Genomic DNA, 18,177 nt, shown 5'->3' on the forward strand with positions numbered 1-18,177 from the left:
TTTTCACACAAAAACAAAAAATGTCTATTGAAAAATAACTATCATTTTAACATTCAACTAACTCTAAAATCCAGATTTTTTTTTTCTTTTTTTTGAGACCTTTTCAGAACAGCAGTTTAATTGTGAGAGTTCACACAGACAGCCACCTGTAACAAACACAAAACCTTTCCTGACCGTTAACTCCATGTGCCTCCTTTTGTATCAACGGTCATCAGATTGGTTAGATTAGATTCAACTTTATTGTCATTGAACAGGTATTTGGACAACAAAATGCAATTCATCTTCTGTAAATTATTTACAATTGTCCATCTATCAAATTAACGATAAACTTTAACAACAGATACACTACACAGGTACACAGTTTATTTGTCGCGTTTCTGTTTTTGTTTCACGCTCTAGTAGTTACTAAAAAGAACTGCAGGCGTCTTGCGGAAGAACATTGTAACCGGCGCTACTTCTCTCCGTTTATGACTATGGACGAGTCACCCAGGTCCTGCGCTACTCCACAGCGGCGGCGACCCGCTGGACTAAAATAGTCCGAAAATCTTTTCATTTTCATCCTAAGTTAACACAAACATTTTATACCACAAACTACAGAGTATGTTTTGGACATTATTTAACCTTGTAAAAGACGAACAAAAATTTTAGAATAACAACAATTCTTACTCCAAGTTTTAGGGGTAACGCTCATGTAACACACAATGCTCAATAAGCAATAGAATGTAAACAAAACAAAGAGTCGGTTGACTCACTCGGTCGTTATGACTCGGTCTCCATCAGGTTCAGCCTTCGTTTCTCTTACGTCATCTTTAGAAACGAATTAGAACTCACTGATTTACACCTTCCGCCTGAGTCTCTGAGTTTCTTTATCAGTTGTCAGTTGGTGCAGAAGTGCAGGTATTTAACGCATAGGGGATTATTTTTAATCGCGCTTTTCAAATCGGTAAGTTGAAACTAATGTCCATCATCCACTGCTATCTGAAATGCTTTCATTTGCTATTACAAATTTGATGAATGAGACTTTAATCCTAACTAAATTTTACTTACTAAATACAAGGTTTCCTGTTTTAAAAAACAATAATATTTTATTTCTTTTAGACTTCGACTAGTTTACATTTTAACTGTTTTCTAAAAAGTTTTCTTTATTAATTTTGTAATGTATTATAACAATCTCATGATAAATAATAATTTGTGATTATTTTAGAAATAATTGTTTATTTTTGATTATTTCTATCCTGTCCTTAGTAAACATGGGGAAATTGTACATATTCAAATATCTACATGGAAAGAATTTCATGATGAGAACAGGTCTGAACTTTACTTCTTCCACAAGTTTAATCTGTATGCTATAATACTGTATAATTCTATGCTTTATTTTAGTTTTACTCAGCTTTGAGGACGTTAGCTACAGTTCCAGGATGGCTGAAAAGAGTCCTGCAGAAGAGGTACATGTAAATTTCAGAAGCAATTTAGTCAAACTGTATTTTGTTATATAACAGCCTTATTTCAAAATGGATTAAATTCATTATTTTCCTCAAGATTCTACAAACAATACCCCATAATGACAACATGAAAGAAGCTTGTTTGAAATTTTTGCAAATTTATTAAAAAAAAAAATCACATATACATAAGTATTCACAGCCTTTGCTCAATACTTTGTTCAGAATCAGAATCAGAATAAGAATCAGATTTGTTGGCTAAGTGAATTTGGAATTTGGTTCCAGCTGTTTGTGACTCTCAAAAGTACAGACATAAATAACACTATACTATACAAACTATACAAGACAATGCAGATGATGGGATACAATATAGACAGAATGAGTATTAAATATTAATATAGAACATGACTGATCAGTTATGTACATAAAGTGTGGGAGTGCAAATAAAAATATTGTGCAGTATTATTATGCAATATTATGCTTTTTGTACAATATATAGCAGTAGTGTGTGTAATATATACAGATGATGTGATGACTGACAGTGCTGATAATGCAGTACTTATAGATATGAAGCAGTGAATATAAGTATGGTGAGTTGTTGATCTGGGTGTTTGCCTGGGGAAAGAAACTGTTCCTGTGTCTTTCAGTTTTAGTAAGCAAAGTTCTGTAGCGCCTGCCAGAAGGGAGGAGCTGAAAGAGGTTGTGTTCAGGGTGTGAAGGGTCAGTGGTGATTTTTCCTGCCCAGTTTCTGGTTCTTGTATGGTACAAGTCCTGGGGAGTGGGCAGGGGGGCACCAATTATCTTTTCTGCTGTTTTTACTGTGTGTTGCAGTCTGTTCTTGTCCTGTTTTGTAGTTGCACCAAACCAGATGGTGATGGATGTGCACAGGACAGATTCAATGACTGCAGTGTAGAACAGCATCAACAGCTCCCGTGGCAGACCATACTGCTGGGCCTTTTTGATGGAGTTTATGTTGCACTCCCATTTCAGGTCTTGGGAAATGGTAGTGCCCAGAAACTTGAAAGCCTCCACAGATGACACCGGGCTGTTGGATATTGTGAGGGGAAGTAATGTTGGGAGGTCTTTCCTAAAGTCCACTATCATCTCCACAGTTTTGAGGGCGTTTAGCTCTAGACTGACTGACTGAACCATAGCACCAGCCGTTCCACCTCCTGCCGGCATGCAGACTCATCGCCATCTTGGATGAGACCGATGAGCGTAGTATCATCTGCAAATTTCAGGAGTTTAACAGTTTGGTCACTTGAAGTGCAGTCATTGGTGTAGAGTGAGAACAGAAGTGGGGAGAGGACACATCCCTGTGGAGCGCCAGTGCTGATTGTCCGAATGCTGGAGGTGACACCTCTCAGTCTCACTTGTTGTTTCCTGTCTGTCAGGAAGCTGGTGATAAACTGACAGATGGAAGGGGGTATAGTGAGCCTTAGGAGTTTGGAGTGGAAAATTTCCAGAATTATAGTATTAAAAGCCGAACTGAAGTCGACAAACAGAATCCAGGCGTATGTCCCTGGGCAGTCCAGGTGTTGCAGAATGTAGTGCAGTCCAATGTTGATTGCGTCGTCCACTGATCTGTTTGCAGGGTAGGCAAACTGTAGGGGATCCAGCATCTGTTCTGTTTCAGTATATAGGTGGGCCAATACCAGCTGTTCAAAGGTCTTCATGACAACAGATGTCAGAGCGACAGGCCTGTAGTCATTCAGTCCAGTGATGGAGGATTTTTTTGGGGACTGGGATGATTGTGGAGAGTTTAAAGCAGGAGGGGACTTCACACAGCTCCAGTGATCTGTTGAAGATATGGGTGAAGATAGGAGCCAGTTGATCAGCACATGCTTTGAGACAGGAGGGGGAGACCTCGTTTGGGCTGGGAGCTTTCCTTGTCTTCTGTCTCTGAAAGAGTCGATTCACATCCTCTTCACAAATTGTGAGTGTAACTTGATTGCTGGGAGGAGTTGTTCCCAGAGGTGTGATGTCAGTCAGTGAGCTGGGAGGAGTTGTTAATGGGGTTCCCAGAGGTGTGATGTTAAGTCAGTTTGCTGGGTTGGATGGGAGGCATGAAGAAGTTGTTCTCAAACCTGCAGTAGAAGGTGTTGAGGTCCTCAGCCAGGTCTTTGCTTCAGTGGGAGGTGGGGACAACTCTTGTAGTTTGTGATGTCTTGCAGGCCTTTCCACACTTACGCAGGGTTGTTAAACCTGCTTTTCAGCTTTTCAGAGTAGCTTCTTTTGGCTATTCTGATCTCCTTTGTCAGTAGGTTCCTGGCCTGCTAATACAGAGCTTTGTCCTCTGTAGGCATCTTCCTTGGCCTGTCAAAGTTTTTTCAGTTTGGCTGTGAACCATGGCTTCTTGTTATTGTATTTTGTCTTCACAAAAACTGATGTACGATGTCACAGTGTCAGTCAGTTAATCCAGGCTGTCAGTTCCAGCCTCAAAGATACCCCAATCAGTGCAGTCAAAACAGTCTTGTACAGTAGTTCCTGCTTTGCCTCACTGGTCCATCTCTTCAATACTTTGTTGAAGCACCTTTGGTAGCAATTAAAGCCTCAAGACTTTTAAAGTATGATGCTACAAGCTTGGCATGCCTATTTTTGGGCAGTTTCCCCCATTTTATTTTGCAGGTCCTCTCAAGCTCCATTGGTATAGATAGGGAGCATAGGTCCACAGCTATTTTCAGATCTCTCCAGAGATGTTCAATGAGGTTCAGGCCTGGGCTCTGGTTGGGCCACTCAAGGACATTCACAAAGTTGTCACATAGCCACTCCTTTGTTATTTTGGCTGTATGCTTAGGGTCAGTGTCCTGTTGGAAGATGAACCTGAGCCCCAGTCTGAGATCCAAAGCTGTCTTGAGCCAGTTTTCATCAAGGATGTCTCTGTACATTGCTGCATTCATCTTTCCCTTGATCCTGACTAGTGTCCCAGTTTCTGCTGCTGATATTAATATTCCCACAGCATGATGCTGCCACCATGCTTCACCATAGGGATGATATTAAAATACATTTTAAATGTCATGACAAAGGCTGTTGTCAGGGATCAGCCCGGAATTTTGGCCACGGGCTTCTGTTTATGTTCCGTGTCACGTGTCTGCCCTGCCCTTGTTTACTCCTCCCCGTCTCTGCACACCTGTTCCCTATGTGCTGATTGTTAATAGTATTTAACCTTGCCTATGGCAGCGCAGAATCCTCGTTAGTGTTTCCTCGTCCTTTGTCCTGTCTAGTTTGTCTGTGTTCTTGTTCTGTGTATATTATTTATTAAACCCCGTTTATTTGAACTATCCTGTATCTGGGTCTGTCTTCCTCCTCCCGTTGTGACAGAAGGATATATATATCCTATATATATATATATATCCTTCTGTCACAACGGGAGGAGGATATATATATATATATATATATATATATATATATATATATATATATATATATATATATATATATATATATATATATATATATATAGGATATATTTTTATATATATATATTATATATTATATTTTTATATATTTTTATAAATATTATATATTTTCCTCCCTGGACAATTGTTTTTTTCCTGTGTATATTTGCTGTGAATACTTTCCGGATGCATTGTAGTTATAGTGATTGATTATCAGGGATCTTCCACTAGTGCCAGCAATGAATATGTTTGTCTCTGATAGACAAGCACGATATCACTTGTGACTTGTTTTGAACTTTATTATAATATGCTCTGTTACCTAAACATTACTTTAGTCAGATGTTATACAAATAAAATAGAGAACAGTTCAAGAGCAATTTATAATAACAACATTTTTATGCATACATTTATTACATATCTGTGAATGTGTGTTCTGAAAAATTATTTTTGGTGTCTGTCTTTCAGAATATTAATCAAGAAATATTACATCCATCTGAACTTCCTGCAGAAATTAAGAACTGGGATGAAGAACATGTGAGAGACTGGATTCTCAGATTAACAGATGTGGATAATGAAAATGCTAAGATACTGTATGAGCAGGAAATCAATGGATCAAGTCTTCTATTACTGGAGACATCTCATTTGCTGGATATAGGCATTAAACTGGGGCCAGCAATGCTGATTATTCACCACAGAGATGAACTGAAGGCTCACCTTTTAGACACCCTAGGAAGCCAAACTGGAAATGCATGCACTCCCTATCCTTTTAATCGATTCCATGCTGCCTACCGATACAAGGAAAACAGTATACTTGATATAACAGAAACAGGGGCTCTTAACTTCATAGAACCATGTCATGAGTACAAAGCTTTTATTCATTTCCAAAACGTGACAACAGACGAAAAGTTGAAAAAGTTCACAGATGAAGTTATTATATTTGCTGCTGCTTGCATGAACAGTCGTACTAATGGTACAATTCATTTTGGGGTTGGTGATTTACCAGAATTCAGTCGGGGACAAATTCTGGGTGCTACTGTTGAAAACAAAATAGCATTTCTTAAGAAACTAGCAGAAGTGATTAAGTTGCAGTTTGAACCCAAGCACACAGATGTGGCTAAAACATGTATCAAACCACCAAGGTTTGTTGAGGTTTTTAAAGCAGACATGACATGCTCAGGAAAATATGTCATAGAGGTAGATGTCGAACCATCCTTCTTGGTTTGTAAAAACAGGTGCTTTCACATCTACAAATCTAAAATCACAGCTGATAAAAAGGATGGCGGCAAATTCTTCTACATTCGAGACAACAGCAGTAGCAGAAATATTTTTGAAAAGACTTCCTCCCCAAAGTCCTTAGAAGAGTACAACAAGTATGTTGGTAATATGGCACATTTGTCTCAGTTGAGGAAGAAAGCTGAGGAAGAGCACCTCACTGTTAAAAGTAATATTCAGGGTTCTAGGCTCTGTGAGATGCTAACAGGAGGCTCAGGGTCCTTGGACAAATCTCACTTTGAGCGATATGTATTAGTGACTAACAAATCCCATCCAGTTCAAAAAGAGTCTCTAGCATTTCTTCTGGACTTGAACCTAACAGCTGTTTTGGACTTTGATCCAGAATCTGCTGAGACTGGTTTGTATAAGCTGTTTGATGAGAGAAACACAAATGTCCATTTGCCTATGCAATATAAAATCACAGAGCCAGATGAGGACATTGCAAATAAGCTGAAGCTGACCAGAGCCACAAGCTGGGTTTTCTGTAATGGAAGAGTAAAAGATGAACCACCCTCTGATGTGGCTAACTGGCTAACAGAGAAAGGGTCCTCCATTCGAGATGTTGTGTCATTCCTCTGTAGAAAGGATGTGCTGCCTCAAAAAAAGTTTCTTATCATATTCATTCTATTGAGTGATGTTACTGACAAGCATGATCCTTTACTTGAGACATTCGGTATGTTTTTGCAGGAGCTGAAAGGCACAGAGCAAATCCTATGCATATGTGAAAATAAAAGAGCATACACTTACTGGAAAGATCTGATTAAAGCACGATATGGAATAGACATATCAAGAAGATGCATTTATGAGCTCAGTTTTGCAGAGATTAACGGTACTGTCCTCAGTCTGTGGTCAGAGAATCGAAAATCTAGCAGATTTTTGCCTGGTGCTGCTGGTAAAGTTTTATTACCAAAGAAAGTGGAAGGCAGCATGGATACACTGAATGTTCTATGTGTAAATGAATGTGAGGGTGGCAATGAAGACAAACTGCAACTGGAGGAAACTTTTTACAAAGGAGGAAAGGTGTGCTGGTGGAATTTCTATTTTTCAGAACAGCCAGGATCAACACCATTTATCAAACGAGACAAGTTTGACTACATCATTAATACTATTATCCCAGATGTGTGCTCCCTCAAGCAAGCTTGTGTTTGCTTCAACATACTCCATATTCCTGGTTGTGGAGGAACTACACTGGCCATGCATGTTTTGTGGACATTAAAACAAAAATTTCGCTGTGCAGTTCTGAAAAATAAAGATGTTGATTATGTAGATGTAGCCCAACAGGTAATTACCTTGTTGACCATGGAGCATCAATCCCAGCTTCCAGTGCTGCTCCTGATAGATGACTTTGATGACTTTGATGCTGTAAATGATCTTCAGCAGCACATTGCAAGGGAATGTCAGAAGAGAAATGTATCTTCCAAGTCTCCTCAGGTCATCCTTATGAACTGCATGAGGTCTGAATCACAGAAGACTGAAGCAACAGATGACACAGTTTTCATTGGGAACAAACTGTCTGTGATGGAACAAAAATTATTTGAAAACAAGCTAAAAGAAATTGAAAAGATTTACCAAAATGCTGAAACATTCTATGGTTTCATGATCCTGAAAAATGCAATGAGCAATGAAAAAGATGATGAAAATAAAACCTTACAAATTGAAAGAATATCTCAAATTGGCTAAAAAAAAAAGACTTTAGCTCCTATAACACAGCTGGTTGCCTTGGAGAGCTTGAAGTTGCAATGTGTATTGTATTTTATTATATAATATATAATTTTATTGTTTTGTGTAAATTGTTTATATTAGATTAATAGTTTGATTCGATAAATATGGAGAACAATTTCATTGTGTAATTGTGTATTTGTACTGTAAAATTAATTGATTATTATTGTTTATTTTGTGTTTCTGTACCAGAAAGGGCTGAAGTAGAACCCTTTGTTAGCGGAAAAAAGTGATGTTCATACTACCATTCATATATTAAATAAACCCAAGAATGCTATCCTCCAAATGCATACTACTCAGTAATTTTCTTGTTCATTCTTTTTAATGTGCATCTGAAGGGTGATGATAATGTTTGTTCATTAAACAAGTCAGTGGTTGACATTGACCAAGTACAGTTGAACCTGATACTGAGAAAAAGTTGGTGTAGCAATAGGGACTGCATTACCCATAATGCACTAGAGAGCGCGGCGTGATGAGGTATGTGGAGGAGACGGAACTTATGGAATGAGAAAATAAAATGGATGTTCACCATGTGCGTTGGACATGACGGTGTATTGCGTGTTTATTAAGAAAGCACACACATAATACAGTTGGGACAGTATGGAAAACACATAAAAAAAGAAAGTAGTGATTTCTAAATTTACTTTGACTTGTATTTCATTGCAGACAATACAACAGCACATTATTTAATGTGTTCCTCATGATTTTTATCAAGGCTGCCAACTCTCACGCCACACCCCCATATTCTCACGCAGACTCGTGCAGAAGTGAGGGGAAAAAAATCGCATCGCATGATCTCGCAGCACGCAGAGAGACCAGACAGACAATGTAGTGAGATTTTTGTGACAATTGTGAGGGAAATATACAATTTATTCCCATAAACTGTGTAGTCAGCCGTTCTCCCTCCCATCTGCACTGAATTGTGAACGCAGGCAGGTCAACTATACTTAAGTAAATAAAGTTGGCTCTATATTCACAGATTCGAGTTTCCCGAATCAATAGCTCCTGACCTAAAGGTTGTTACTACACAAATTACACCTCTTTTTTATCGTAGTAATGTAGAGAAACAGCTACAACTCAATTTTCCTCAAAATCAGCTTTCCTCTGCGGTGGAAAAAATAAACAAGTCTCTTATGAGCAGACGACTGAGAAACAGATTCCAAGGGACCGTCTGCAAAGTGCAAAACCCGAAAAGCGAATACTAAAAAAACCACTAATACAATAACCACTGTAATACACTGTACTGTCACCAAATTCAGAACACACATCACATGTCCTGATAGATGTACTACAACACTTATTTGGAATAAATGTGTTTTTGTTTATTTTTTATGATTTTTCATAATATTAAAAAATCAATAGCTTCACTGTAATACACTGTACTGTCATCAAATTCAGAACACACATTACTGATGTGCTGATAGATGTACTACAACATTTATTTTCAGGAAATGTGTTTTTGTTTATTTTTTATGATTTTTCATAATACTAAAAAATCAATAACTTCACTGTAATACACTGTACTGTGACCAAACTCGGATCACACCCTCTGGAAGTGTGGAGGCGAGCTTCATCACAACATCACCTGACAGTTCAGTTTCAAATTTGGCTTGTCGTATTCCATGTACACTCCCTTGGTACACATTAAAGTCACACAGCATGCCAGAGATTCTGAAATGGAAATAGTAAAAATAAATAAATAAATAAATAAATAAATAAATAAGTGAATAATACATATAAGTCTTATATTGTTATTGTCTTATACAGTTATAGATAAACTGAAAGAAAGATCAAAGTATTATCCATCAAAGTATTTTCAGTTCAATTCAAATGCCAATCAAAATTCCACTACTACATTCAAACAATACTCTCTGGATGGCCTATTATGCTCTCTACTTATCATACTAAAAGAACCAAATGCATTTGTGATCATGTGAGAAATGCAGTGTCGTTATGTTGTGCTGAGAGAACTGTGAGCTCGAGCTGTTGATACTGCGCATGAATCACTGAACCGATACAGCGAATCATAGGTACAGAAGTGAGAACTGTTTCTTTCGGACGCGTCCGAGAGCCGATGAGCTGTTGATACTGCGCATGCTTGAATCACTGAACTGATACAGCGAATCATCAGTACACTGAACTGAGAACTGTTTCTTTCGGACGCGTCCGAGATACTGAGAACCGATGAGCTGTTGTTACTGCGCATGCGTAAATCACTGAACTGATACAGCAACAAATGTAAATGGTTATCAATTAATGTCTTATCAACGTATGAGTGTTTAACTCAGTTGCATTAGTTTTTGAAACAACTGATGGAGCGAAAGAAACATTTCAAAATTATGCTTTTTTTTGTAAGTTTTTGTAAGTTGATGAAGAGTAGTTTATTAACTTTATATCTTTAAGACACGTAAAACACCCACGTTTGCACATCAATGCCTGTACTGGGTGTTCTGGTTGCAAAACTTAAATGTAAGAAACGTATTCAAATAAAAATTACCAGTCGATCTACGTTCCTACCCTCACCTATGGTCATGAGCTTTGGGTCATGACCGAAAGGACAAGATCCCGGATACAGGCGGCCGAAATGAGTTTCCTCCGCAAGGTGGCTGGGCGCTCCCTTAGAGACAAGGTGAGGAGCTCGGTCACCCGGGAGGAGCTCAGAGTAGAGCCGCTGCTCCTCCACATCGAGAGGAGTCAGCTAAGGTGGCTCGGGCATCTGTTCCGGATGCCTCCTGGACGCCTCCCTGGGGAGGTGTTCCGGGCATGTCCAACCGGGAGGAGGCCCCGGGGAAGACCTAGGACACGCTGGAGGGACTATGTCTCTCGGCTGGCCTGGGAACGCCTCGGTATTCCCCCGGAAGAGCTGGAGGAAGTGTCTGGGGAGAAGGAAGTCTGGGCGTCCCTGCTTAGACTGCTGCCCCCGCGACCCGGCCCCGGATAAGCGGTTGAAAATGGATGGATGGTATTCAAATAAAGTTATGATTACAAAGAACTCAAATGTGTTAAATTGATTGTATTAATATCTGCCGGCAGCGGCGGGATGAAGGAATTTACGTCATTACGTCAGGACGTAACTGGTGAACTGGATTATTGAACTGGTTCATTAAAACGAACTGTCCGAAAGAACCGGTTCGCGGAACTTCCCATCACTCATTAATAAAACAGTGACCCCTAGTGGACACCTTTACAAAGACAAATGGCTACAGTATTAATTGCATGTGCATACCTTACACCAAGGCTGCACTCGAATAAATTAAACATATTTAGATTATGTGGCAGGAAGGTTTATCTTTAATACTACATCACTCTTAAATATTAAGAAGATGAATTTTATATAAAGTCGTTCCAGCTACATTGCATAAATAATGGTTTCTATAGTAACACAGTAACAAAAAAATTGATAATCATTGATTTGGTGAAGCTTTCAATAAAAGGACGTTCATTATGGAGACTTTTTTAATTAATAAAAACTGTAATAATTGGACACTTGCTGTGGTATAAGGGGAATAAAACATTTGGTGTTTGCTGTTTTGGAGTAGTGTCTGTAGGGGATACTGTGCCACAGAAAGACTATGTACTAGAGTTCTTAAGAATGTTAATAGGGTCATGTGAATAACTGGTAGGATCATAGTTGTACATATAGGGCAGTTTATAGATTATTTTATACATACTATTTTACATGCAACATTGATTAGGTGCCATACAGCTATTTAATAATGTTTCACATAATCAAAAAAGATCATTTTGTTTCTTAGTATGAGTTAAAATAGGAGTGAGGTATACAGTGTTCAGATGATCCTGACCTATATTATGAAAAATGTTTAGGTTTAGGGTCTAATGGTGAAACTGACCCTTTATTTTAATGTAGGTCAGTCTTCCGATTGAACATTCATTCATTTTCTACCGCTTATCCGAACTACCTCGGGTCACGGGGAGCCTGTGCCTATCTCAGGCGTCATCGGGCATCAAGGCAGGATACACCCTGGACGGAGTGCCAACCCATCGCAGGGCACACACACACACACTCTCATTCACTCACGCAGTCACACACTACAGATTTTCCACATTACAATTTTCCAGAGATGCCAATCAACCTACCATGCATGTCTTTGGACCGGGGAGGAAACCGGAGTACCCGGAGGAAACCCCCGAGGCACGGGGAGAACATGCAAACTCCACACACACCAGGCAGAGGCGGGAATCAAACCACCAACCCTGGAGGTGTGAGGCGAACGTGCTAACCACTAAGCCACCGTACCCCCCTCGAAATCCGAATGCTTAACCCAAAAGTGTTGGAATGTACACATATAAGCAGCAAGTGGGTAAAGGTAAGTTAAAAGCAGCCTTTTATTTATTTTTCAATTGTGCAAAACCCATCTTTCTAGATTTTTAGCATTTCTGAAAAGAAATATGCAGCTGATAATTCCACCCTATATATCATTCCATATAGTAGTTTCATATTGTGCAAAATTTGTATTTGAAAGTGACGTGACATATGGCTAAGTATGGTGACCCATACTCAGAATTCTTTCTCTGCGTTTAACCCATCCAAACTGCACACACACAGCAGTGAACACACACACACCGTAAACACACACCAGGAGCAGTGGGCAGCCATTTATGCTGCAGCGCCCAGGGAGCAGTTGGGGGGTTCAGTGCCCTGTTCAAGGGCACCTCAGTCATGGCCGGCCCAAGACTCGACCCAGAACCTTAGGGTTAAGAGTCAGACTCTCTAACCATTAGGCCACGACTTCCCCCACTTTATTGTACTGGATAAGCAATTCGATATGCTTTGGGAAGTAAAAAAGTCTTAGAATTAACTAATCACTGCCCATAAATATAATATAATGAGCTCCGGTGACAATTCCCATATAAGCCTATCTTTTTATCTATGTTTAGTTTGCGAGTCTACCAACACAGGAATTCAATAGGTGGCACTAACTCTACAGTGTATAGTTCTTTGCTTTGTTTAAGCTTTAAACAAATTGAGTATTCATTCAAATGTAAATATTTAGTTTTATGAGTTTTTCATTTTATGATTAGTGTTTTTATCTAGACAATAAAGTTTTAACTTCTGCAGCCTAAATCATAAAGATTTTCATCCGTGATGTATTTGGAGAAATTCCTACAAGGCTTATGGCATACCCTAAACAAAAGCTGGCTTTGTCACTTTCCAGAGCACTGTCCGTGTGTTGTTTCATGATCGACGTCTGCAATAAAGTGAGTACAAGCAGCTGGAGGGATGGCGCTGGAACCGGCCAGGAGACAGAATTCTGGATCTTGGTGGGTTTCTGTCAGTCTCCTGTAGGCATCTGCTTCTTCAGAATCAATGTCTTCTCACTCTGAACTACTGATTAAAACATCCTGAAAGTATGTTAGTAGATGTGGGAATCTTTTCACTGAATAGTACAACATTAAATGACTAACATCTCTGACACAAGAACTCAATAGGGCTGCTGTAGAAAATATAAAAATCTAATACACATTTACTCAAGCAGGGTTTTAAGTTACTGGCCATCCATAACATGCGTAGTGACGGGTATGCTGGATGGGAGATGCTGCACAATTAGGCTGTATTTAATATACAATGATGACTCACAAATTCAGAATTTTTGCTAAATCTGCACAGATTTGTATTTGATTCAAGTACTTGAACTTTCCCAAGAAATTAATGAGTGAATTTAATTTCTGAAAAGTAACCCACCAAATTGGCTAGTGATTTGACCACAACTGATTTTTTACCTTCATTCGGCAGGTTGGAGGGCATTTATTTTAAACCTTTTACTCAAGTATAAAAAATACTCATGTGAAACCTAGTATGTTGCTTTTATTCAGATACTACCCTCTCTATGGGGATAATAGAGCCTCAAGCTAATCCACTGGAGCTCAACACTATTGAGTTCTTCTGGGATCCTGTCAAAAATGCCTCTATATTTATTCAAGTAAGTTTATTTAATAAAGAATTAAATATAACTTATATTCCACAAATATTTATACCACTGTATTTAAGGCTAGATTCATTATTATGTTTCACATTTTGATTCTAGGTAAACTGTATTAGCACCGAGTTTACACCCAGGAAACACGGCGGAGAGAAGGGAGTTCCCTTCCGTATTCAGGTAGATACGTTTACACAGAATGAGCATGGAGAATACATGGAGCATGTGCACTCTTCCAGCTGCCAAATCAAAGTCTTCAAGGTGAAAAAAAAAAAATTCCTAAAGAGAGGCTGCTTATGTTAAGTTACATCAGACTCATATTACCAAATGTACTAGGTTTGAAATCAAAGGCCTAAGCAAAGAATGGGGGCTTGGTTTGATTTCTAATCTTATTAACTCAACATCTTCACTGTCATCCAGCCAAAAGGGGCAAATCGTAGGCTAAGGACAGACAGAGAGAAAATTGAAAAAAAGAGTCTTCAAGACAGAGAAAAATATCAACCATCATTTGAAACTACTATACTTACTGAGGTAAGACATATATCAGGTTTTTGATTTGTTACCTGAAGTAAAGTTTCACAAATTACAATAAAAATATGGTCATCAGCACCATGCCTAACACCATAACCATTGTAACAACATTGCACTATGCTAGAGACTAATAATAAGTTATTATGTTAATCAGTGTAATGCCATGAAAGTTGAATCGTCTGTAGTTTAGTTTACTTAGTCACTCTCTCTGTCTAGACTAGAGTTATTGACAGAGTATCCTTATCTGTTATTAGTCACATCTGTAGTCATCAATATGTAATATGTATACAACGGATAGAAATTGTTCGCTGATTGCAGCACAGCACTGAATGAGGCACACATTTCTATCTATTCTGCATTTATAGTGTTCTCCCTGGCCTGATGGACCATACATCAACAGTGTAAGCAGCAGTCTATCTCCCATGTGCCACATCTAAACTTCTCATGTCTTCACAGAAGGGTAAGTCTTGTTTACTCTTAGCCAATGTTGGCGTCCTTTGGAAAATGAAATAAAGCATCACAAATTCACATGCTTTAAAATATGTTTCTGTTAGTTTGCATCTGTATGTTATGTGGAAATTAAAGAAACACAAGAGTTTAGATTATGAACTGCATTGACAATGCACAAGTTAGGCTTTGTGACTGAAAATCTGTTCATTTACTCTGTACTGAAACCTTCAACTGGATTCTGATTTTTAAAAAAACTAAGCTATTGTTTTCACAATTATAGAGACGATAGAGACTGCTTTCCAAACCAGCAGAGGGAGCTACTCCTGCCCAGCTGCTCTGCTGTAAGTATGACAAACTGGTCATAATGTTAATACACTGCTGTTTTATCTTTTTAGGCATGTGTTTGGAGGCAGTGGGTGATACCCTAATTACAGGGACTCTTCTTCTTTTTGCAATGTAGCAGCTTGTGCCATCACTCTCCTCTCATGAAGCACAGGAGTGGCTTCACCAGAACAGGTTCTCATCTTTCTGTAGGCTTTTCTCAAACTTCTCAGGTAGGATTCAGTCGTTTTTCTCAACTGTGTGTGTCCTTTAAGTTTTAAAGACCCCTACTGAGACTATATTGTTATTCTGGATCGTAGGTGCAGATTTGGTTAAGATGAGCAAAAATGACTTTGTTCAGATCTGTGGTGCTGCTGATGGGATCCGCCTGTTTAACGCCATCAAAGGAAGGTGAGTCTTTTAAAGAGTTAGAAATAATAAGTTTTACAGACATGTATTAGAGTGGTTGTTTAATATGCTGCTTGGTCTGTGTCAGGCCCCCGGATACGGTGGGAAGGAGACAGACCCGTAGGCAGGATAGCTTCAAATGATAGGGGTTTAATACACAAGGGGAAACAAACAGACATCCACACGACACGGGGAACTAACGTTATTTAACTTAAATACACTAATGAATCCGCCCTGCCATTGGCAACGCGGCTCACATATATACATACACAGACAATCACAGGATGGGAAACAGGTGAGGAGACAGGGAGGAGCAGACAAAGGCGGGGCAGACACGTGACAATAATAAAAACATTAGCACGTGTCCTAAGGTCCACGCAGATCCCTGACAGTCTGACAGGTGTATTCAACCACGCCTCACAGTGTATGTTTCCCTGCAGAGAAACAAAAATCAGCCAAACAGCAAGCCAAACAGTGATGAGGGTAAAAATAAAATCATGAAATATAAGTTTAAAAAATTGACCGGATTAGCTACCAGATGATTATAATTTTATTTTGATCATTGATGTTTTCTGTGCTGTTCTTATTTTTCCAAAGTGTACCATGCTTTGTCGTTGAAGCACTTGACACTTTTTGAGCTCACAGAGAAGATAGCAAGTCTTATACAGTGTTCCGGTGCAGCAAATCTGCCATGTTTACAGACAAGGGCCAATGGGTATATACATCCTGGTTTCAGATGAGGTGAGATGGCAAAGTTCATGTCCCATAAAAAAAAAACAACAACAACAATAAAACACTGCTAACCAGTTAAACAACACACAACAGATTTTAATACGTAAATATGAAGTTATATAGTACTTACAACCAACACTTCTATAAATGCTAAACAAATGTCTCCCAACAAGACTTCGATATATTAAGGCACTCAAATGACTCTAGGTAAAGGTAACGGCGACATCAAAAAGCCCAATATATTGCACGTTGAAGGTTAATCAGGCTCAAGTGTTTACTTTTTTATCAGCACTATTTTCATGTACACACTTTAGTGTCATCACTAAAGTGAGTTACTGACTATTTGACTGACATGCAGACATTTCACACCAGCGTAGGTTCACTATTTAGCAAACACTAGTTGAAATGGACCTCCAACATGTAGGTCCATGTATTATATTTTGTTCTTACCCCATAATAAGATGTAATCTTAATTATCTTTTTCAGATGGTGAAGAATTTCACAGAGGAAACAAGATTCATAATAAGTGCTTTAAAAGGTAATTCACATCCCTGATTCTTATTTCAGCCTTTTTATGGTATAAATCACCACACATAAAAAACACAGTAAAGTGAAGTTAGAGTTTCAAGTACAATACCAGATAAAATACAGTTATACATAGCTATTGTAATTAACATTATAAATAAATAGAATTGATTATAAATTGATAGAAGTGATATCTACTGATTTCTGGGATCTAATGATGACTGGTATACCTGTTCCTCAGTGGTGATAGATGGAAGTAACGAGAGGTATCATGTTGTCCTGAAGTGACCCAAGATCACAGCTACAGGTTTCATTTTTTTTTTAGGATAGTTGAGCTGTTAAAAAAAAAGTATATTGTACCTAATGTAGATATCAAGACATATTTTACATATAATTATTCATTATGATACAAAGGTACAGAAAGCAATTCTGAAACAGATTCTTAAAATTTTTTATATGAATTGTAACCCTCAGAAATTAGGCCTAAGTTCACTCTTTACTATTTCTGTAACTTGTGAATACTAATGTGTTATAATACATTTAGTTGTTTTGTTAGGAATGATCAGTGAAAAAGTCTTCACTTTATAAAAGATTTTAATATATAACAATTTTGAACTAATCTGAGTAATAGTGCTTAATATTTGTAACATTAAAAGGCAATTTATGAGATTTGAATGATCTTAAATTTAAACACTGCCCCGTCCACATAATTCACAGTTTAAAGCATAAAATGCTTTTTTTGCACTACTTAGGTCAACAGTGCAGTTTGTTTCTAATTGTCTTCTGAAAAGCTGTATATGTGACAGAGAAGGAGCCTGATAACTTACTACTGATTTTTACCTTTTATTTTGTTTGCGTTTTTTCCCCTCCCTATTCTATTTTTTTCCATTCCACTGTGTTTCAGTTTTTATTGTGGCTTGTGAAGACAAACAACTCTGTATCTCATTTAATTTAATGTAGTTATTACTGTTTGCAATTTTTGGTAAATAAAATACTGCATTCTAATTAATATCTAATCAAATGAACACTATATACATTTGTGTGTATGTTTTAATAAAATTATATTTTAAAGATTGTTAGTACATTTATTTATAAAAGCAGTTGTTACTGTTCAAAGGTTTATTTCATATTGTATCTTACATGTTAACACCATGTCTTATGATCTTGTGGTTTACTATGTTCAACCTGCAACTTTGCTGATTTTAAAATAAAATACTTTGCTCTGTATTTTTGGTCTAGAAATTATATATAATGTCCTAAATTATATAATATAATATAATATAATATAATAATAATAATAATAATAATAAATCATCATCATCATCATCATCATCCTCATCATCATCTCTGCAAAATTGTCTGTAGTGTTTGACTGAGTGAGTGAATGAGAGTGTGTGTGTGCCCTGTGATGGGTTGGCACTCCGTCCAGGGTGTATCCTGCTT

General features: G+C 38.0%; 2 protein-coding genes across 2 annotated transcripts; both read left to right on the forward strand.

The window, feature by feature from the left end:
* The first annotated feature begins 1,384 nt into the window (after window positions 1-1,384).
* Window positions 1,385-7,789, forward strand: LOC132850547 (sterile alpha motif domain-containing protein 9-like). Its single transcript, XM_060877185.1, has 2 exons — window positions 1,385-1,445; window positions 5,303-7,789. Exons 1-2 carry the CDS (start codon window positions 1,419-1,421, stop codon window positions 7,787-7,789), a joined length of 2,514 nt encoding a protein of 837 aa, XP_060733168.1. The 5' UTR covers window positions 1,385-1,418.
* Window positions 7,790-8,300: 511 nt separating this feature from the next.
* Window positions 8,301-17,057, forward strand: LOC132850549 (transcription factor CP2-like protein 1). The gene is given in 15 exon segments (XM_060877186.1): window positions 8,301-8,305; window positions 12,078-12,156; window positions 13,006-13,111; window positions 13,664-13,770; window positions 13,876-14,028; window positions 14,188-14,298; window positions 14,664-14,758; window positions 15,038-15,089; window positions 15,209-15,302; window positions 15,390-15,480; window positions 15,878-15,960; window positions 16,075-16,136; window positions 16,138-16,218; window positions 16,696-16,747; window positions 16,976-17,057. Coding segments are annotated over 15 exon segments (1,218 nt in total). The 3' UTR covers window positions 17,023-17,057.
* The last annotated feature ends 1,120 nt before the right edge of the window (window positions 17,058-18,177 follow it).

This window comes from Tachysurus vachellii, chromosome 8, assembly GCF_030014155.1.
Source record: "Tachysurus vachellii isolate PV-2020 chromosome 8, HZAU_Pvac_v1, whole genome shotgun sequence".
Lineage (NCBI taxonomy): Eukaryota > Metazoa > Chordata > Actinopteri > Siluriformes > Bagridae > Tachysurus > Tachysurus vachellii.